Source organism: Perca flavescens, chromosome 8, assembly GCF_004354835.1.
Source record: "Perca flavescens isolate YP-PL-M2 chromosome 8, PFLA_1.0, whole genome shotgun sequence".
Taxonomy (NCBI): Eukaryota; Metazoa; Chordata; class Actinopteri; order Perciformes; family Percidae; genus Perca; species Perca flavescens.
The window spans coordinates 22,809,615-22,831,097 of NC_041338.1; the positions used below are offsets into that span (position 1 = coordinate 22,809,615).

Consider the following 21,483-nt stretch of genomic DNA (forward strand, 5'->3'; position numbering starts at 1 on the left):
GCAGTCCACGCTCATTGTCCAGTGCTTCACTTGAGCGAACTGGTCTTGCAAGTTCTATGTGGGCTGTGTCACAGAGCCCCATATCGATCTGCCAGCGTACCTGCTGCACGGACACTGCGTCTTTGGAGACACTCCTGGCTGATTGTTGTGTTCTTACTTCCAGTGAAAGTCCCCGGGAACAGCCATGAGGTCCGTCACCGCGTTTCTGCTCTTTCTCTACTGTGTCGGATTTATTGGGTGTAAACCCTCATCGGCCTGCCCGAGCGGACAGTTTATGCTGAAGAACCAGTGTGTCCTCTGCCATCCCACCTGCTCTGAGTGCGACGGGCATGAGCTGTTTGAATGCACTACCTGTGGAGTTGGTGAGTAGAATTTTCTGTACACTGACTTTTAACAAAGCATAATCCTCGATGGCTTCTCCAAAGGAAAGAGGCGAATTTTAGGTTATATTAGGCTATATCATTTTATTTTCCTTATAGGCTACTACGATGCACTTGATTTACCCAAAACTAATGTTTTGTACAGCCTAGTTTTGCAAGAACAACAAATAAATCACCACTAGCTATACAAAGTCTTCATCAAAGATAGACAATGTCCTTGCCGATAAATGACAAATTTCACGTCTTCATTTCGATTACTTTCTGCATGAGCTGTGCAAAGATCATTCGCAAAGTTGTTTAAAGGCTTTTGAATCAGAGGAGGAGCATTCCACTCTGGTTTACCATTTAACCTTGTTAAACAGTCAGAGACTGCTGTACAACTTGTTGGTTTTTCTGTCACACAGGCACCTTTCAAATAGGTAAGAAATGAAGGTGTGATCATTTGTCTGCCGAGCGTTCACAGTGTAATCTGATCATTTCAGAATGGGGTCTTTGTTAATCAGAGGGAAAGAAAAAAAATCCCCTTGGGCTAGAAGTATTAGGCTACTGTTGCAGTTCAATTGGCTTAACCTGCAAACCCTGCAAGTCTCTCTTTCGCTTTCCCTCACACACACCCTTTTCTTTTAATATGCATTTTGACATTGCCACAATATCGCATTTCAATTTTTACTAACTGTATTTCAATGTACATTGTTATGATGTTATGATATTTTGTTGTGTAAACTTTAGTATACAGTAGCATTTGATCCCAGTGTGTATTTGGGTGATGTTCTTTGTGAATGAAAATCAAAAGCCAAAAGTCTCTACCATTTTCCTTATGCTCTGTGGTTTGTTGTCATGTAGAAGTCACATTTCTCTGTGCGTGCTGAGGTTGAGTCTCTGGGAAGAGGAAGTAGAAAAGCAGCAGCAGCAGCAGCAGCTTGTGGCACCCTCCTCCCTGTCTCACACATGTTGTGTGCAGCACTGAGCAGATGAGACAATGCAGTAACTCAGCTGCTTCCAGAGATGCCTCAGGTGCCACAGCTAGGCTAGTGGCAGGTGGCAGAGTATTAATCATTAGGGCCAACAGAAGACTGTGTCTCTGCCCACAGCTCTGATCTCTCCTCTGCCTCTGATTGCCCTTGTTTACATTAGTTGGAGCATCATCAGTCATGAAGTGATCTCAGACTGTGATCTGTTATTTGCAGGCCTACAGCCAACATCCTGGGCTGCAGCCATCAGTTCATGATGTTGTTCATGGCGTTGACATCCATTTGTTCCGCCACTATTTTCTGTTCTTAATAAATATGTACGTATAATGAAATGTATGAATCCTCAGTTTCCAGATAATTGCCTCTGATTTACTCGTTGAGACACATGACCTCTCTCTCCTTTTAATCAAACAGTTTTGATGTCTGCAATATGTGGTAATGCTGTTATGTGCTGAAGGCAGTGAACATTCACACAGTTGGCAGCATGTCCTTTCATCTTTCCTTCATCCCATGTAATTGTCGAGCCCATTTGGCTCTACCTCTGTATTTATTATGAGAAGCTCATTGATTTTCCCTTTTAGAAGAGTCCAGATTTTTGGAAAAGGTGTTTCCTGGCAGGAGGTCTGTATGGCTAATGGCATCTTCATCAGAGGAGAAAATAGAGTACGCTTTATGTTAACAAGTCCCCTGTGTCCTCCTCCTCCTCCTCAGATGAAGATGGACAGGAACGTTTCCTCCACCAAGGTCGCTGTCGGACACACTGCCCCCGGGGACTCTATCCTGACAGGGGTCACTATGCCTGTCTGCCCTGCATAGCCAATTGTGAACTCTGCACTGATGGCAACATATGTGCCAAATGTCGGGAACACTACAAACTCCAGAATGGGGTCTGCCAAACGGCATCCTGTGACATAGGTAAATGTAAAGCAGAGTTTCTGAGTTGGCTGTAGGTTGAGAGAAAGACATTTAGTCTCATTATGCTGGGTGTCTGTGTTTCAGGGCAGGTGCAGGACCCTGATACAGGAGAGTGCATTGACTGTGAGATGGGCTGCAAAACATGTTCCACAGGTAAATCACATATGCATGCTGTATTAGACTAACAACACCATACTGTTCCCTCCCTGATGTAAGGTGGATCGGCAATGTATTTTATAACCCTGGTTATAATGGTGCACAATGCATTTTGCTTCTCCCTTTGAATTCTAATAAATCATCAATGTTCTCATTTTTACAGAGGACCCTGAGATCTGCAACAGCTGTGTGGAAGGTTACTTTCTGTGAGTTTTTTTTCTTGTTCTATTATGTTTTAATAAGTGGACTTTTCTGTCCTCCCATATTTTCTGCTATAAAATCAAATGTATTCTCAGGTATTATTTTAGCTGGCTAACATTTAATATTAAGGCTGCCACTAATTATTATTTATTATTAACTGTTATATTCTTGATTATTCATTAGTCAAAAATATGACAATGACCCTAACCCACTGCAACGTCCCAGAGACCATCCAGAGAAATTTGGGCATTTTTGCTTAAAAGAATTACATACAATATTAATTAGGGCTGGGTACCGAATTCAATTCTTTTTAGGCACCGAACAAACTGCCTCTAAAGTATCGAGTTCTGAAAAATGCCTCGTCATTCAATACCCAATTCTCAATACCTAATGAGTAAATCTCATAAGCGTCAGTGAGCCAATAAGCTCGCAGCATGCTTCTACCAAGATCTAATAATGTTTGTTGTTTACATAACTGACATGCAGGAAAAACGTTATGTTACACAGAGACAGGCTCACGTAGTTCAGGAACTGGTATTGAAGTTATGGTATTGGTATCGGTACCGGTATTGAACATTTTTTAACGATAACCAGCCCTAATATTAATCTATTATCAAAAGTGTTGCTGATTAATTGTTTTTTGATCAATTCATAATTGCAGCACTATTTAATACAGTAAAATTAATCTTAATTGTATGTTTGACATAATTTTGCATTGGTGCCATGATTTATTAAAGGAGAAATCTGGCGCAAAATGAACCTAGAGGTTAATAACACATGATTACTGAGTCGACCGTTCTCCGGGATTTGTTTTCATGCTAATCGAATGTGACCAGTTTTAGCCCAAACCGCTGATTAGCTTATAACGCTAGTCGTCGGGGCACGAGGAAAGTAAAAAGAAATCGCTATTTCTATACCACTAACAAGGCTCAAAATAGCACCACACTTCCACGGTAGCATGATGAGGGTCCCTACATGTAAACCGAAGCATTGAGAACTTTGTAAGTCTACAGACAGTTTATTAAAAAGATATTTTATAAAGACATTACCGTTCACGTATACATGCGGGCGCCATCTTGGGAAAGCAGTCACGACCAGTCGAACGACGAACGCCGTGCAACCAGTAACCAGTAACATAGCTCAAGCACGGCGTTCGTCGCTCGACTGGTTGTGACTGCTTTCCCAAGATGGATGATGGGCATTAAATATGCTGCCAAGAAATAATTAACCTCAAAATTACCTTGGCATTGTTTTTGTTAGCATTGCCATTGCCATGCTGCATAAAGAGTTGCAGTATGTGTGGTGATATGTACCATACCTTTCCATACATTTTGTTAATTATTTTTCACCCCACAAGAAACTACATTTCCCCTATATATCTCTTTACACTCAGACGCACTGTGTAGCAGGTTACAGAGGTAGAACAGACCTTCAATTGTGTACTTCTCCCCCAGGTTTAGGCCTCCTGGTATTGTGGTGTCGGGTTACCTTTCATTCCGAGTGATACACTGTTACCTAAGCCTTTGAGCACAGAAGAGTGGTCTGCTTCACAGAGATACTTAACAGAGTGTGTTTTTATGTTATGTGTGTGAAGGAGAGGAGAAGAGAGAAAAAGAGAGCAAGTATAAGTGGAAAGCAGAGCCAGTATCAGGTGATTATATAGGGTGCACCATCTTGACTTCACTGACTGCTTGCGTGAATCACAGCGGAGGAGGGTTGAAGGAAAATCTAACGCTTCACTGCACTCACCTCCTCTTACTGCCATTACATAGGATAAGTAAGATACTCTGTCTTCTTCTGTGAATCAACTTGTGAAACTTTTACTTTAACAGTTATGGTTTTAGAGATTTAAAACCACAAGTCGTCCAAGTCATCTCTGTGGTGCATTACTAATTACGTCTACCATGTGAGGCAAACACCAATAAAAGAAAGCCAATAGAGCATGGGGTGCTTGTGAACTGCAGGGAGAGCCTCACTGTGATAGATTGTGACAGTTTCCAGCACTTCAAGAAATTCCACTACTGAGGTTTTGCTGGTGTAATAAAAACTGTTTAAGTCTAATCACTTTGGCATAACTGTGAATCTGTAGAGCAAATGTTATTCTCGCATAAAACACTGCCAATTAAAAAGAGTTACAGCATGATGGATGCTTGGTATTTATTGACATTTATCTTACTCTCTATGGAACTACGTGCAACTAAACCAATAAATTGCTGTGGTTCACTCTCAATATGTTTTTTTTGCCATTTATATATTCAAGCTTTCTTAACTTCAGGGACTACCTAGAGCATATTTGTACCTTTTCCTAACTAGGCCTAATTCAAGGAGTAAAAGCCCTAAACAAAAGTTGCTTTGGAAATGCTGATGTGCTATCCTGGAATGGATAGTCTAATATTTGCACAGAGGGATTCTTAAACATCCCGCAGATTCTTAAGTAGTACTGTTTCCAGGCCAGAGACAGGGCCTGGTCTGCACCAGCTGCTATTGTGAGTGAGTTGATGGATGCAGTGTGGCGCCTCCAGCTGTTCCTTCTCAAACAACCACCGCATTTTAGCACCAAATCCCCGGCAACGCAGCAGGAAGTGTAGCTTAGGCTGTCAGTAGTCTCTTATGTAGGGAGGTGGCAGCAGAGGATGCTGTACTATGTGTTAGTGGCTTATTGCTGTTTAGCTTGTTTTATTTAGAGTGTTAAGTCTGTAAAGTAAGAGTCATTCTTGCTTCAATGTTTCATGTGTGAGATCTTTGCAACTCAATATCTCAGCTGCTTTAGGCTAGATTATTTTTTTAGGACAGCCGTCTCATGTTTAATAGCTCAGTTAAGCCCCGAAGGACTAATAGGACAGGTTAATGACAGAAATCTCCCCACGCCTCTGGGCTACAAATAAAACACCAATTAACTTTCTGCCTTAAGAAGAGAACAGAACCATGATACAGTAAGCTAGGAGAAAAGCAGCCAACATTATATTTTAGTCTCTGTTTGCCGTCCTTTCTGATGTTTGACTGAGTGCACCTTTTGGCCAAGGAGGACTGCTGAAGTCAACAATACAGCTGCAGGTGTGCTGTGGACTGCATGTGGTGTGTTTTGTCTTTTCTCTGGTTGCAGCTCATCTAGCCTCAGACTCATCCATGTGGGCAAAAGCTGCCTGCAGCAAAGTCATTCTTCAGTCACTGTGAAGCTTTGAAAGGGCCATTAAATCACAATAGTTTTCATCAGCTCTTTGATATTTCAATAGCTTTGTTCTGCATGTTTGCTTTAGAAAAAAGAGCCTCCTTTTGTTTAACAGCTGTGACGGCCAGTTTTAGTCAACCATTTATCAGGCAAATTCACACACATACACCAAGCCTAAATTGTTTGTTAATTGTTACAGATTATCAGTAAATACTTTGGATGGTATTTGATTTTAGTTTTGAAATAACCTTTTATTTTTACAGTTTCAGACACCAGTGTCGCAGGCATTGTCCCCAGAGCACCTATGAGGACTGGGGCAGGGGTTTGTGTCTGTCCTGTCCGGCACCATGCACAGATTGCAGGAGTAACACACGCTGCCTTGCCTGCCAGCCTGGTTACTTCCTCAATGGTACCAGTATAGTATATTTTGTTTACTACTAGCATACTAAACGATTCAGGTGTCCCTTTTGTACTACATAGTACTAGAGGAGTTTGGGTTTTACAAACCCCAATTCCAATGAAGTTGGGACATTGTGTACAATGATTTGCAAATCCTTTTCAACCTATATTCAATTGAATACACTACAAAGGCAAGATATTTCATGTTTAAACTGATAAACTTTATTGTTTTTTTTGCAAATAATCACTCATTTTGAATTTGATGCCTGCATCATGTTCCAACAGGGGCAGGGGCACGTTACCACTGTGTTACATCACCTTTGCGTTTAACAAAACTCAGTAAGCTTTGTAGCTGGAATTCTTTCCCTTTCTTGCTTGATATACAACTTCAGTTGCTCAACAGTCCGGGGTCTCCGTTGTGCTTATACTGATACCAATCTGGATGGTCCTTTTCCTCTTTGGCCCAGAGGACATGACATCCATGATTTCCAAAACCTATTTAAAATGTGGACCCGTCAGACCTCAGCACACTTTTCCACTTTGTGTCAGTCCAGCTCAGATGAGTTCGGGCCCAGAGAAGCTGGCAGCGTTTCTGGGTGTTGTTAATATATGGCTTTCGCTTTGCATGGTAGAGTTTTAACTTGCACTTGTAGATGTAGCCACGATCTGTGTTAACTGACAATGGTTTATATATCCTTTACGTAATGATGTTGGTTTTTAATGCAGTGCCGCCTGAGGGATCGAAGGTCACAGGCATTCAATTTTGGTTTTTGGCCTTGCCGCTTACGTGCAGGGATTTCTCCAGATTCTCTGAATCTTTTGATGATATTATGGACTGTAGATAATGAAATCCTTAAATTCCTAGCAGTTGTACGTAGAGAAACGTTCTTAAACTGTTGGCCTATTTGTTCACACAGTTGTTCACAAAGTGGTGAAATTTGCCCCATCCTTGCTTGTGAACAACTGAGCCGTTTGGGGATGCTCCTTTTTATACCCAATCATGACCAATTAACCTGTTCACCTGTGCAATGTTACAAACAGGTGTTTTTTGAGCATTCCTCAACTTTCCCAGTCTTTTGTTGCCCCTGTCCCAGCTTTTTTGGAATGTGTTGCAGGTATCAAATTCAAAATGAGTGAATATTTGCAAAAAAACAATAAAGGTTATCAGTTTGAACATTAAATATATTGTCTTTGTAATGTATTCAATTGAATATAGGTTGAAAGGATTTAGCAAATCATTGTTTTCTGTTTTTATTTACATTTTACACAACGTCCCAACTTCATTGGAATGGGGGTTTGTAATATATTCTTATTCTTATCTATCACTGTGTATGTGAGAGTGATCAATCATTCTGCTCAACGAAAAATGATGGCAATCTTGAGTCTTCATTTGGATTGCAAATCATGTCTGTGTTAGCAAATCTGTTCCATACGATATGCAAATGTGGGGTTTATGCAAACAAGGAAAATTAGGATTGTGTTGTTAAGTTGTGTTCCATGGTCATCTACTGTAAGTAAATGCTTTGAGCTTGTAAGTAAAGCCTGTAGCTAATATAACACACATGTACAGGTATATATTTCATGGGCATGTGGTTGCACATTATGTCAAACAGCATCATGTCACAGGTGATCAGCTTATTCCCTCTTCTTCAGCGGCAAGGTCCAGTTTAAAAAAAGATCTAGGTCAGTGTTTGGTGAGATAGAGTATGTGTGTGTGTGTGTGTGTGAGAGAGAGAGAGAGAGAGAATTTAAACAATTGTGAAATAAAGGGATTAGCAGATCTTTTCTGAGACCACATCAGTGCCACTTTGCTTGTGTGCCATTTTCTTCATGCCATGTTTGTACTAATTCTAAACATGGTGTTTTGAAAATTAGAATGCCTTCTTAGTGTTGACCTCCTGAAATAATTGTTATATTATAATTAATGTTATATATTTATACTCAGAAACATATAGTGACCGGGCGTTCTCTGCATAAGACAGCCAAGCTCTCTGTGAAACTTCCCTCAATAAATACAGGTTTTAAAATAGTGAAATGGTAAATTATATATTATCTGCTATATTGCCTCTGCTAAGTTGAGCAAGACCACTATTTGCTGATACAGATGGAATGCTGTACTCAAAATAATGTCACTTCCTCTGTACTGCTCTGCCCTGTCAGGAGGTGATTGTATTAAACAGTGCCCACCACAAACCTTCAGTGACTCCAGTGGGTGGCTCTGCCAGTCTTGCCACAGCTCCTGCCAGACATGCCATGGACCTCGGTCAACTGACTGTGACCTGTGTCTTGGTGGGAACCCCCCTCTACATGGCCAGTGCCCTCTGGTTAACTGCCCATTGGGACAATACTTTGCAGGTAAGAGGAACAACCATAATACGGCTTAAAGAGTTTGAATACATATAATCCCCATACCCTGTATAGTTTGAGCCATATACAGGGCATACAGATTCTACATAAACATCAGGGGTTTACATGCATTAATAGATCACTCAGTGTGAAAAATGTTCTTCTTTTATGTCAGCAGTAAGCTCTCCTAAACATAGTGTGTCACATTTTTTGTCTAACTGACTATCAGAAAATAAAACATCAACCACATCCATCTTTTGTGCCTCAACACTACTTACATCATATTATGCTCCCCTCTAGCGGTAAAGGTGGGTAAAGCAGACAGTTCTCAAGTTTCTTATCTCAAGTGCTCATGTCAACAAGATTTGATACCTAAGTCTGTGTTCTGTCAAATGCGATTGTGTGTTGTTAAAGTATGATATATTATAATTACTCTACTCTCTGTCTTTTTATTCTTTTTATTTTAGGGAAATATAGTGAATGCCACGAATGTGATGCATCCTGTAAGACCTGCTTTGGCCCACAAGCACTGGATTGTTCTTCTTGTTTCAAAGGTGCGAATATTTACTGTCTACGGTCATGATGATGATGAATTGAAACATTATCCCAGTTCTTTTTTGAGCATTGTGTGTGTGCATTTGTTTGTCACAGGATATTTCTTGGGTCAGGACAGTTCTTGTGTAGTGCAGTGCCCATCTGGGTCCTACGCAAACTCTGCCACTCAGTTGTGTGAGGACTGCTCGCCAAACTGTGAGGCCTGCGTGGACACCAGTGATACCTGCATCAGTTGTTCCAAAGGCAGCTATAAACTTTTTCTCCACCAGGGGAGGTGCTGGTCAAATTGCCCAGAGTAAGCAGTTGGATGAACTAAGCAGTAGAATGAAGAAAAACCTTTGTAATGATGGTGTGTTCCCGTTTACTGCATTTCCCTCTTTTCAAATCTCCTCACTCATTTCAGAGGTTTCTTTGAGACAGCAGAGGGGTCGTGTGAAGCCTGTGATAGCTCCTGTTTGTCATGTGATGGGATCAAGTCCCAGTGTCTATCTTGTGCTGATGGCCACTACTTGGAGAGTGGTATGTGCAGACTCAACTGTTCACTGCGGACATACCCTGCAGATGATGGTACCTGCAGACGCTGTTCTCCCCACTGTGACGTTTGCTCAGATGACAGGACCTGTTTCAGTGAGTTGTTGGCCGTGTTGGCAGCTAAACTTACCAAAATATACCAAGTGGATGACATTTTAAAATGAATTGTGAGACTGAAATCTCTTGTTACAACTTTATCACCCCTCCTCAATGTCATTACAGAATGCAGTTTCCTCTACCTGATGCTGAATGGTGTGTGTAAGGCGAGTTGTCCCATTGGCTATTATGAGGACATGGAGGAGGGCCGCTGTGGTCAGTGCCACCCGACCTGTGGCAGCTGTTCAGGGCCCCTGGCAGATGACTGCGAGACCTGCTCGACGTTTAGCCCTAAACTCTATAAGGGTGTATGCTCCAAAGACTGCCCCACTGGTACTTACTATGAAACTGAAGCTATGGAATGTCAAGGTGGGCCTCTCAATACATGTGACTTAATTAGATTTTTAAGCAGTGTTGAATATGCAGGCTAACATAGTTTTCTGACAATGTACTATCTAGCACTGCCCTTTAAAATGGTAAGCCATGTCTCATTGTTTATGTCTCACCTATGGGAACTTTATTTAATAAAATAGTGAATGTATCACATTTTTAAGATATAGAAGAATTGATTTCTATGGCTCATAACACAACAGAAATAACACAAAACCCTAGGTTGGAAACGTGCAGATGGTTAAACAGATAAACCAATGTCTAACTAATGTCTCTGAAGTGAAAAATATCAAAGGAGAGTACACTGAGATTTTGACAGCCAGTTTTGTGAAATGGAAATCCAGCATAACGGGAAGATTGTGTTTTGGCTTATTTAATATAGCTGCTTGATAAGAAAAATCTGCAACAAAGCCAAAGTCAAAATGTACAACTGTATAAAGTTTGCTTATGCGTAGGTAGAAAGTACTAAGTCCACAGGATCTAAAACCGCAACACTGTCATGTATTATCTGAAAAGGTTATCTCTGCTTAGTGATAATGAAAAACAGTATTTATCTTTATATTAAGATGGTGGTGGTAATCACACACTCTTTTGTGAATACACTTATATGACATTCAACTGACGCAGTCTGATTTGTTTGACTATGTGCAGAGTGCCACCAGACTTGTATGAGCTGTTCTGGCCCAGATGCAAACCAGTGCACACAGTGCGAGAAGGGACTCGTGCTGGATCCAAACACATTGTTGTGTGGCGTGACGGGTGATACAGACTGCCCACCAAGGACCTACCTACACGACGACCAGTTCACCTGCATGGGTTGCCACCGGCACTGTTACTCTTGTGAGGGGCCGGGCAACGATGAATGCCAGACCTGTGCCATCCCCAAATACCTTCATAGTGAGCATTTTCCACTAATGTTCAGCTGCATACTGAGCAGAGAAGCTGATTTTATTTTTTTTTAAAGTGTGTGTATAATGCTGGAATATTTTTCAAAGCTAAACCACATATCTCCAAACTTTCAGCTCTTCAGGGACTTGATAAAAGTCTTATTTTTAACTTTGATGACTGATGGAATTCGAGCTTGAGTTATAGATTTTTTTAATGAGTGTTTGAAGTTGCTGCCCTCAGTGCACCTTGAAAACGCTGCATAACGATGGCTTTCCTGAGAATATTTCACAATTTTAGTTTCACTTAAACAGCTGCATGTAATGTGTGTAATGTGCTCAAAATTGTATTTGAAAATATCGTAGCACTTTCAATTTCAATTATTTGGAGCCTTCAAAATGTCTTTTTTTACATGAATAACCATGAATTTTGAAGTGTAAGCACTGCAATGAGTCCAGTTTCAGTTGCGCCAATTTAAAGGTATTAACTAAAGTAAATGCAAAAATAAAAAAAAAATTTTATCGATTCTGAATCATACAAGATGTGTGAATCTCATGTGAATTTATTTTTCTCAGGTGCCATAATCCAGATGAACAGGAACGAAAAATAAAGAAGTCAAAAAAAAGAGCATGAGTGGGTACTAACCTGGGAATGTAACTTTTCTTTTTTCCAGACAGCACCTGTGTGAGTGAGTGTCCGGCTGGTACATACGACACAAAGCAGGATGCTGACGGAACAGAGCTGGGTCTCTGTTTGCCTTGTGATCACGCCTGTTCCACCTGCGATGGAGCATCGCCTAAAGATTGCCTCACTTGTTCTCCAGGATACCTGCGTCTTCTTCAACTCTGTGTCACTCATTGTCCTACAGGGTACAACAAAGAAGGCTCCATTATGTCTCAGAATATTTACTTTGTGATGAAATAAATGGCCTCACCCTTAATCCTAATTCATAAAACAAACAGCATGTCTGCTTTGGAAACAAGTTGTTTACAGAGCCATTTCCAGTATTTCTTGAGCAGTGGAGCAACTTCCTCTTAAAACGTTTTTACTCATTTCCACAGAAAGACTTCAGACATAAATCCTAAATGATGTCTGCAAATCTAAAAGATCTACGTATGTGTCTGACTTGTTAGTATTGATAATTCCATGCATTTCTTTAGGTATTACAAAGAGGGCTCCCACTGTGAGAAATGTGACCAGTCCTGTGAGCTGTGCACAGGGCCAGGGCCTGAGTCCTGCAGGGCCTGTCCACCTCCTCTTCTGGAGCTGCAAGGCACCAAGCTGTGTGTTGAGCACTGCCCACACCGCTTCTATCAGCTCAATGACATGTGCAAGCAGTGCCACACCAGTTGTCAGACCTGTACAGGTACAGATGAGGGAGCTATTAACTACAGCTAGTAACATATTTCTCAATCATTTTGTCTCCTCCACCTACTGTAAATATCCTTCCAATGCGTCAATAGTGGACATTCCCTTTAACGTTATTTCTAGATCATGACTATGTGTGTTTGCAGATGCCTCACCCCAGGGATGTGTGACGTGCGACTGGGGCAGCACCTTAAAGGACAAAGTCTGCTATCCCCGTTGTAAGGAAGGAAAATACTTTTCGGAAAAGGTGCGCTCTTAACTGCTAGCCATATTTATTTAATTATTATAATATTTAAAGGCAAAAGATAAGGGCTTCCGACTTATTTTTCTCAAACACAAAAGTGCAAAGCAGTCCCATTAATTTCTCGCAAAATCAGTGCACTGCTATACATTGCAATAGTGGGTGTACTGTACTGTAGTTTTGGTTATTTCACATAAGAAATATCAGTTTTTGTCTGTTTTTGTCTGGGCTCTTCGTACTGGTTTAGATTCAGCTGGAAAAATGCAATGTCACGTACTTCTGTGCACCAATCAGGATGTAGCAATTTATGATGACACAATGTGGACGTGGTGTTTGCTTAAGTTGGCCACAAACCACACAGTTCTCAGGATAGAGTGTTAAATATGTCATCAAATGAACTAATGATATTTCTTTCACCTTTTGATTGTTGGTCAATTAATGATGCGTATGTGATGCTATGAAGCAATCTGTAAGATTTGAAAGTGTTTTACATTATGGAGCAAATAACGTTTTCACTCTCTGTTCCAAACAGTCCACATTGCTACAACTGGCATGTTTTTATTTTATGTGCCCAGTACAATAATTTGTGAAATTGTACCATTGTAGGGAACCTGTGAGCCATGTAACAGCTCGTGTAGGCATTGCACCGGCCCCAGACCTGACCAGTGTCTGACTTGTCACCGTGATGCTGCTCTTCATGCTGTGGAGAACCGCTGTGCGCGCTGTTGTCAGGCTGGAGGGAATCAGGACACCTATTGCTGTGTTTGTGACAGCCGCTCAGGTAAGGACCCTGCCTATCATAAGAAACATAGACTTGTTTAGATGCAACCATCTACTAAAGTCAGTTTTTTGTTCTAGCTCTGTGTGTGGAGGCCCCCCAACCCAAGTCAGGAGACAATCAGGTAACAGACCTGGATATGTCGTCTAGAGCTCTGAAGCACACCTCGGCTGGCTTGCCTATTGCCTTGCTGCTAGCACTGGGGTTGGCTCTGGCTGTGTTTGCCTTGGTCAAGGCTCATGCCAGGAAGAGGCTTTGCTGGGGCCAAAGCTATGAGAGGCTGAGTGGCAGCGCCAGCATCAACATGCCCCACGGTGTTCCCGAGCCAGACAGTGGAGACGAGGTGGATGTGGTGTACACCAGTAGAGGTGGATCAGTTTATCGACGCTACAGCTTTATCCATGAGCAGGACACAGATACAGACCAGGGTGTGGATGAGAACACTTGTCTCAATCAATCTTAGATACATTCATACCAGAGCTTACAGTATCTAAGGAATGTGTTGTGGATGCTCACAATATCAAGACTGACAGGTGAATTCAAAATAGTTTAGTTAGTGTTTAGAAGAGAATGTACAGTAGTGGTATTATGCTTTAGAATGTTGCTTTTTGAGTTCTGGTGTTTATTCTACTTTACAAAGTGCCTGTACCTGTATAATGCACATTCTTAGTTGAGGCATTTGTGAGTAAACAGTGAACAATTACATATATGTATGTATGTATGTATGTATTTTTTTTTTTTTTTTTTACTTAATATTAAAGAGATATTTGTAAAACAGTGAAAAAATCATGTATAATAATTGAAATCTGCATGATTTGTTGTAAATAGAAACGTAAATGAAATAAAACTATTTATACTTGATGCCCATAGTGCACCTTGAAAACTGGCTACATTTTGATAACTACTGAGAATATTTGTATATATAGTATCATAAAATAGTATTGAAAATTGTGTTAGTGTAAGCTGATAGTGTACATTCTTTCCACGCCTTTGTTTGACACACCTACTTAAGGGGCCGATTCATCTTGTGTTCATTAACTGAAGCCATGCTCCACTCATCAAACTGTAACTTGCACTGAAGACAAGGTCACCCGTGTTGTAGTTAACCTCAAGCAAGAAAAATGATTTTTTCAAGGTTGTTGAGGAGCCAGATGCTGAGGACCCTCTCTCTCTTCCTCATGGGTACGTTCCTTTCTTTTGTCCTTTGGGAAGCTGGCTCGAACAGGCAGTCATCGCCTGATCTCATAATACCACAGCAGTTCTTTACTGATCTGCCTGGCTGCTCGGCTATCATCAGTGGAGACGTCGAGGACAGGCAAGGCGAATTAGAAGTTCTTCTGGCATCCAGGAAAAGACAGCATAGTTTATCTGAGGACTTCTACCTTAATGTGACAAAGGACTGTTCATCTTACATTAAAAACAGAGGTTTCATTACAGCGCCTCTGAGTCAAGAGGAAAAGGATTTTCCCATTGCCTATTCCATGGTGATCCATGAGAAGATTGAGATGTTTGAGCGACTTCTACGAGCTGTTTACACTCCTCAGAACATCTACTGTGTGCATGTGGACCAGAATTCCTCTAAAGAATATCAGAAGGCTGTGGAGGCAATAGTTTCCTGCTTTTCTAATGTGTTTGTAGCCAGTAAATTAGAAAGCGTGGTATATGCCTCATGGTCCCGAGTGCAGGCAGATCTGAACTGCATGAAAGATCTGCTGAACTCACATGTCCAGTGGAGATACCTCCTTAACACCTGCGGGACAGACTTCCCCATCAAAACCAATGGAGAGATGGTTCAGGCACTGAAGGCCCTGAATGGGAGAAACAGCATGGAGTCTGAAGCCACCAATGACTACAAGAAAAGCCGTTGGCAGTATCATTTCAATGTAACTAACACTGTCATCAGGACAGATGTGAGGAAAAGTCCTCCACCCATTAGCAGCCCAATGTTCACAGGAAATGCTTATATTGTGGTCACAAGAGCCTTTGTGGAACATGTGATGCAGGACAGAGAGGTTCAGCAACTTCTGGAGTGGGAGAGGGACACATACAGCCCTGATGAGCACTTGTGGGCCACTCTACAAAGGATGCCCTCTGTTCCTGGATCAATGCCTGCCAACATCAAGTATGATGTGTCAGACATGCAAGCTCTCGCTCGTGTGGTGAAGTGGAGCTATTTAGCAGGAGATATGAAAGATGGAGCCCCGTACTATCCTTGCACTGGCACTTACAGAAGAGCAGTTTGTGTGTACGGAGTTGGGGACGTCCCGTGGCTCCTGAGACAACAACAACTCTTTGCAAATAAGTTTGATCCTGAGGTTGATGATGTCGCTATTAGATGTATGGAGTCAGTTCTGCGTTTCAAAGCTGTAAGGCCGGTTACACACTGACTGCGTGGCGTGAGCGTGGCGTTTCTGTTGTGTGTCAGCTGCGTGGCGGCTGCGTGGATTTTTCTATGTCTTTACACACCAGAAACGTGTCTGACGCGGTGCTGCTGCTGCTATCCTTGTCTGGACACATGTATGTTTCCCATTGATAAAATGAAATACCATGTTAAACATAAATACATAGCCTGCTGATTTGATTACAGCAAAGACAATGTCGGCAGTATTGACGGCAAAATAGGTTACAAAATATTTCGTTCTGTGAATTAGAAAATCGATTTAAAAAAAAAATTACATTTATATCTGCATTTATATCAAAATCTAATGTATTCGCGTCTAAACGACATATAAACACACAGGCGGAGTTTGACATTCGAGCCAGCTGGGGGGGCAACAAAAAAAAAATAACTCATTGTAACAGCTGAGACCTGGGAACACAGCACAAGCACATATGGACAAAACAAACCTGCTAAATAAACATAGGCCTATGTATATTTTTTAAAGCAGATTTGAAATTAGGCCCTACATTGTAACAATTTAACAATTCGCCCTTATGAAATCCAATCGCGGCACGGCTGTGTTGGAGCACAGACAGACGGTGGCGGAATGCCCCGACACTTAAATTCAACTAAAATGTAACAGTGAAGAATCAGTGTTGGACCTACAGTCTGTTGAGATGCCTCTCTAAACGCAGAAACCAAGCGCAATCACACCATAAAACGTTAAAACACTTAAGATCTGTATTTTGCCGTAATCCAGTGACATGAAAACAAGTAATCCACAGCGATCAGTAGATCCACAAACAGAGTCACGGTGTATCCAGCAAGGCCTATACAAGCGTCACCTTCACCAGCCAGCTCCAAACAGGTGAACAAGGTGAACTTTGCCGTTTAAACAAAGTGGAATAACACCTATAAAAGTCCAAATCTATAGCCTACAAAACGCGCAATCAATTAATAAGCTGACAGCAAATTTATATACATGACATTTAGGTAACCTTTATTGCAACATGGGCACGGAAGATGTCCAGACTAGCAGTAGGCTAATTATCGTTTTTTGCGTCCTGCATATGCGTCGACAATGGACTCAGGTGAGAGCTGTTGAAGTTAAAAAGTCCCCAGCCTCTCCTCCTTCCTCCAGAAATCAGAACGAACACGTCTTTTAGATATTTATTAATATATATATATATATATATATATATATATATATATATATATATATATATATATATATATATATATATATATATATATATAAAAAACAACAAAAACATTACCTATGGCAATTTGGGGATTATTTGAACTTTTTACACTTTAAGTGCTGTTGTATAATTATATCTTTATAGTTACCACTGCAAAATTGCTACTAAATGGAATAAAAAAAAATACAAAACAATGATGTGCATCCATGACTTTACTTGGAGGAAATGTTCCATTAAGACCTTCCTTGCTTTAGATTGTTGCTTTCACAAATGTTCTCCCTCTACAAGTCAGAGGGCACATTCAAGTGAGGGGCAAAAAAGAAAACTTTATTTTTCGCCAGGCCGGATTTTGATAGAGAACATCAGCGGTGAACAGTGAAAAAGGTGCTGTCAAAACTTATTCTATAAAATGCCACTCGATGGGTCAGAGAACCTAAAATGCAGTTTAAAATCAGAGCAACAATAAAAACATATTAAAGGTATCAAATTCAAAATGAATGATTATTTGCCAAGAAACAATAAAGTTTATCAGTTTGAACATTAAATATATTGTCTTTGTAATGTATTCAATTGAATATAGGTTGAAAGGATTAGCAAATCATTGTTTTCTGTTTTTATTTACATTTTACACAACGTCCCAACTTCATTGGAATGGGGGTTTGTAATATATTCTTACATCACTGTGTATGTGAGAGTGATCAATCATTCTGCTCAACGAAAAATGATGGCAATCTTGAGTCTTCATTTGGATTGCAAATCATGTCTGTGTTAGCAAATCTGTTCCATACGATATGCAAATGTGGGGTTTATGCAAACAAGGAAAATTAGGATTGTGTTGTTAAGTTGTGTTCCATGGTCATCTACTGTAAGTAAATGCTTTGAGCTTGTAAGTAAAGCCTGTAGCTAATATAACACACATGTACAGGTATATATTTCATGGGCATGTGGTTGCACATTATGTCAAACAGCATCATGTCACAGGTGATCAGCTTATTCCCTCTTCTTCAGCGGCAAGGTCCAGTTTAAAAAAAGATCTAGGTCAGTGTTTGGTGAGATAGAGAGAGTATGTGTATGTTTGTGTGTGTGTGTGTGTGTGTGTGTGAGAGAGAGAGAGAGAATTTAAACAATTGTGAAATAAAGGGATTAGCAGATCTTTTCTGAGACCACATCAGTGCCACTTTGCTATTTTCTTCATGCCATGTTTGTACTAATTCTAAACATGGTGTTTTGAAAATTAGAATGCCTTCTTAGTGTTGACCTCCTGAAATAATTGTTATATTATAATTAATGTTATATATTTATACTCAGAAACATATAGTGACCGGGCGTTCTCTGCATAAGACAGCCAGGCTCTCTGTGAAACTTCCCTCAATAAATACAGGTTTTAAAATAGTGAAATGGTAAATTATATATTATCTGCTATATTGCCTCTGCTGAGTTTAGCAAGACCACTATTTGCTGATACAGATGGAATGCTGTACTCAAAATAATGTCACTTCCTCTGTACTGCTCTGCCCTGTCAGGAGGTGATTGTATTAAACAGTGCCCACCACAAACCTTCAGTGACTCCAGTGGGTGGCTCTGCCAGTCTTGCCACAGCTCCTGCCAGACATGCCATGGACCTCGGTCAACTGACTGTGACCTGTGTCTTGGTGGGAACCCCCCTCTACATGGCCAGTGCCCTCTGGTTAACTGCCCATTGGGACAATACTTTGCAAGTAAGAGGAACAACCATAATATGGCTTAATTGTTTGATGGGAATGTTTGTGATCTTTCTCTAAAGGCAACTGTTTTGACTTATTAGAGACAAGAAGGTGGAAGCAGGTGATTAATGGACAGCATGACATATGAGTAACAGGTGACAGTGGAGTCAGAGATTATACTGAGCAACATGATACTTGACTGGTTGAATCCCTGATGGAAGTAATTGCTTTTCTTCTATGGACGGTCTGAGCAGAGGTCAGTACAGTGTCCCAGGAATTTGTAGGGGATTCAGTGTCTTGCTCAAGGACACGTTAGCATCATAGTGGATGCTTGCCGCTGAGACAGGGGGCTTGAGACAGGGGGCTTGAGACAGGGGCTTGAATCCTGTTGAAGGACGATCTCCAACTCACTATGTCACCCTGCCGCACGTGTACTGCGTCACCTTTCATTCAAGAACCATTTTAGTGGAGATATTTCAAAAGGCTTCTCTGCCTTAAGCATAGGGATCTTCAACTGATTCCCCTTTGGCGTCTGTGTGCGGCATTGGAATATAACACTCCATTGTTATCAACCATACAGAGTAATCAGGCTTATCTTACATTTCTGCTTCATTGGTTTGATCATTAACATCCCTGTGTGGATCATGCAAATGTGACATACATTTTCAGGAGCACTCATTTTCCAATATTTTTCTGAACTAAATACTGCTGATCATTGCGAGTAAATCAGCTATTTATTTATTATTTAAATTATAATTGAGTTTAATGTTTGTAATACAGAGTAGTTTTTGCAAGAGTTTGAATACATATAATCCCCATACCCTGTATAGTTTGAGCCATATACAGGGCATACAGATTCTACATAAACATCAGGGGTTTACATGCATTAATAGATCACTCAGTGTGAAAAATGTTCTTCTTTTATGTCAGCAGTAAGCTCTCCTAAACATAGTGTGTCACATTCTTTGTCTAACTGACTATCAGAAAATAAAACATCAACCACATCCATCTTTTGTGCCTCAACACTACTTACACTCCTAAATTGTCTTATCACCATATGAGAATTCAATCATAAATATGTCCGACATTGTCCGTGTCTGCCAAAAGATGTCATTCATAACCTCAGTTATATCTTTGTCCTATCTAATGACCCAAAACAAATACCCAGTTACTCACTTCCCAAAAGTCCGAATAAGTTTCATTTATTCTCTTTAGTTAAGAGAATGATTTCGCCAATTATTCATTACTTAATTCGTTTAGCAACGGTTGCTTGTTTAGAATGTTTGGAACAAACCTTGAATTCACAATCCAATTGTAATTAATCAATTTTATCTTACCGTGCTGCTTGAAATCTCTTCCTGCTCGTTTTTAACGGAGTGGAAAACAGTCAAGATCTCTCCGCGGTCCTAACCCTCTTCTCTCTGAAAAACCTTTTTAAGGTTAGAGGTATGCGGCAGGTGATTTTTGATCCCTGGATAGCCAGTCATCAGCGACCCAACGGAGCTCTTTTCTCTGTTAACTCATCCATCCTGCCGGACAACGCCAAACTGTGGTGGAAGTTTTCCTGTGAAGCAGCAGCGTTTAGAAATATCAATGATCAAATGAAAACGAATAACGACTGTTTGAGAATTAAACCAAAGGTTGGTCTTTGATTATTTATTCACATTTGCAAATGGAGAAAACACAGTTTCAAAGGTACACGCAGCACAACTGAAAATGTCTTTCCTCACTAGAAACCTAAAAATCAAAACATCTTATAGTGAAGAAACTCCATTAAGCCACCCCTCTTCAAATATCTTTAGCATGCTGCCACTTTTCTAAAAAATACCATAGACAGTCAGATGATTTTACAACCTTCCATTCTGCTCCTGTGTCTCCTACATTAGACTAAACACCTGCTTATCTCAGGAGACAGAAAGAGATACGGTTCACACAGTGTTATAGCCTTCTTCACTTTATCTGCGAGAAATAAACAAATGAGGAGCTGCAATTTCTTTAGCGAAAATAACTTCTGCCATTGCTCACAGTCTACAAGGCCAGCTCTCTCACTGGTGCCTTTAAGTCTACAGGAAGGAACAGGATTATGTGGAGGTTTAAAACAATCTTTAAATAAATGGTCAATATCATTAAACAAATGGTTAAAATAAAATTTGCCACCACAGTTCACCCTTTTGATTACAAAATAATCACAAAAATAAATTTTAGTTTTAAAGATTCAACCCTTATTATAGAATTAATCACATAACCAAACTTTACTTCTTAATATTCAACCTTATGGATATTCATGTTTGTTTCTTACATGTTAAATGGAAAGGTGCAAAAAACCCTCTTTTAACTAGTAGCAAGCATTCACGTCAAAGAATAAAACAAAATGAATCAATCTCCCACAGTATCAGAGACGGTGTCCAAACATTATTATCATATTCGAAATACGTCAGAAGATCATATTTACCATAAGAATGAAGTGAACTCTTTTTCTTGTTTAGGGTAACGACATAGCAAACAAAACAAAAACAAATCCGAAGACCAAACATAATCTGCTAAAAATCCTCCAATTTGTCACTGGTTAATGTCACATCAGACTACTGCCTTATAATTTGTGTAAAGAATGTGTTATGTATTTAACCATTAAAATAACCTGGTGTGAAGTGTGAACATTTACTAATTTCATATCTACCCATGCGTAAGTCCATTGACAACCCATGGTTAAACCCCAAGTACTCCAAACCCATACGGCGAAGTCAAATTTTCCATAAAGCTGATAATTAAATTATCCAATGCCATCAAATGCTTCCCTTCTTTGGTTATTTTAATATA

General features: G+C 40.3%; 2 protein-coding genes across 2 annotated transcripts; both read left to right on the forward strand.

The window, feature by feature from the left end:
- LOC114560530 (proprotein convertase subtilisin/kexin type 5) lies at nucleotides 1-14,066 on the forward strand. The gene is made up of 16 exons (XM_028585971.1): nucleotides 1-362; nucleotides 2,063-2,266; nucleotides 2,351-2,419; nucleotides 2,586-2,628; nucleotides 6,056-6,201; nucleotides 8,352-8,546; nucleotides 9,005-9,091; nucleotides 9,189-9,387; nucleotides 9,496-9,719; nucleotides 9,846-10,088; nucleotides 10,761-11,006; nucleotides 11,668-11,863; nucleotides 12,155-12,360; nucleotides 12,509-12,609; nucleotides 13,210-13,384; nucleotides 13,462-14,066. The coding sequence occupies exons 1-16, from the start codon at nucleotides 185-187 to the stop codon at nucleotides 13,842-13,844; spliced, it is 2,895 nt and encodes a 964-aa protein (XP_028441772.1). The 5' UTR covers nucleotides 1-184; the 3' UTR covers nucleotides 13,845-14,066.
- A 493-nt stretch (nucleotides 14,067-14,559) lies between these two features.
- Nucleotides 14,560-15,768, forward strand: gcnt3 (glucosaminyl (N-acetyl) transferase 3, mucin type). The gene has a single exon (XM_028585230.1). It carries the CDS (start codon nucleotides 14,560-14,562, stop codon nucleotides 15,766-15,768), a length of 1,209 nt encoding a protein of 402 aa, XP_028441031.1.
- Nucleotides 15,769-21,483: the final 5,715 nt, after the last annotated feature.

What these genes read in the sequence shown, in the direction of transcription:
- gcnt3 (XM_028585230.1), top strand. Translation starts at nt 14,560, where the DNA reads ATGGGTACGTTCCTTTCTTTTGTCCTTTGGGAAGCTGGCTCGAACAGG.
- LOC114560530 (XM_028585971.1), top strand. Translation starts at nt 185, where the DNA reads ATGAGGTCCGTCACCGCGTTTCTGCTCTTTCTCTACTGTGTCGGATTT. An exon ending in CTGCAAAACATGTTCCACAG is followed by an intron (nt 2,420 to 2,585) that starts GTAAATCACATA and finishes TCATTTTTACAG; the next exon opens with AGGACCCTGAGATCTGCAAC. An exon ending in TGTGTGGAAGGTTACTTTCT is followed by an intron (nt 2,629 to 6,055) that starts GTGAGTTTTTTT and finishes TTATTTTTACAG; the next exon opens with TTTCAGACACCAGTGTCGCA.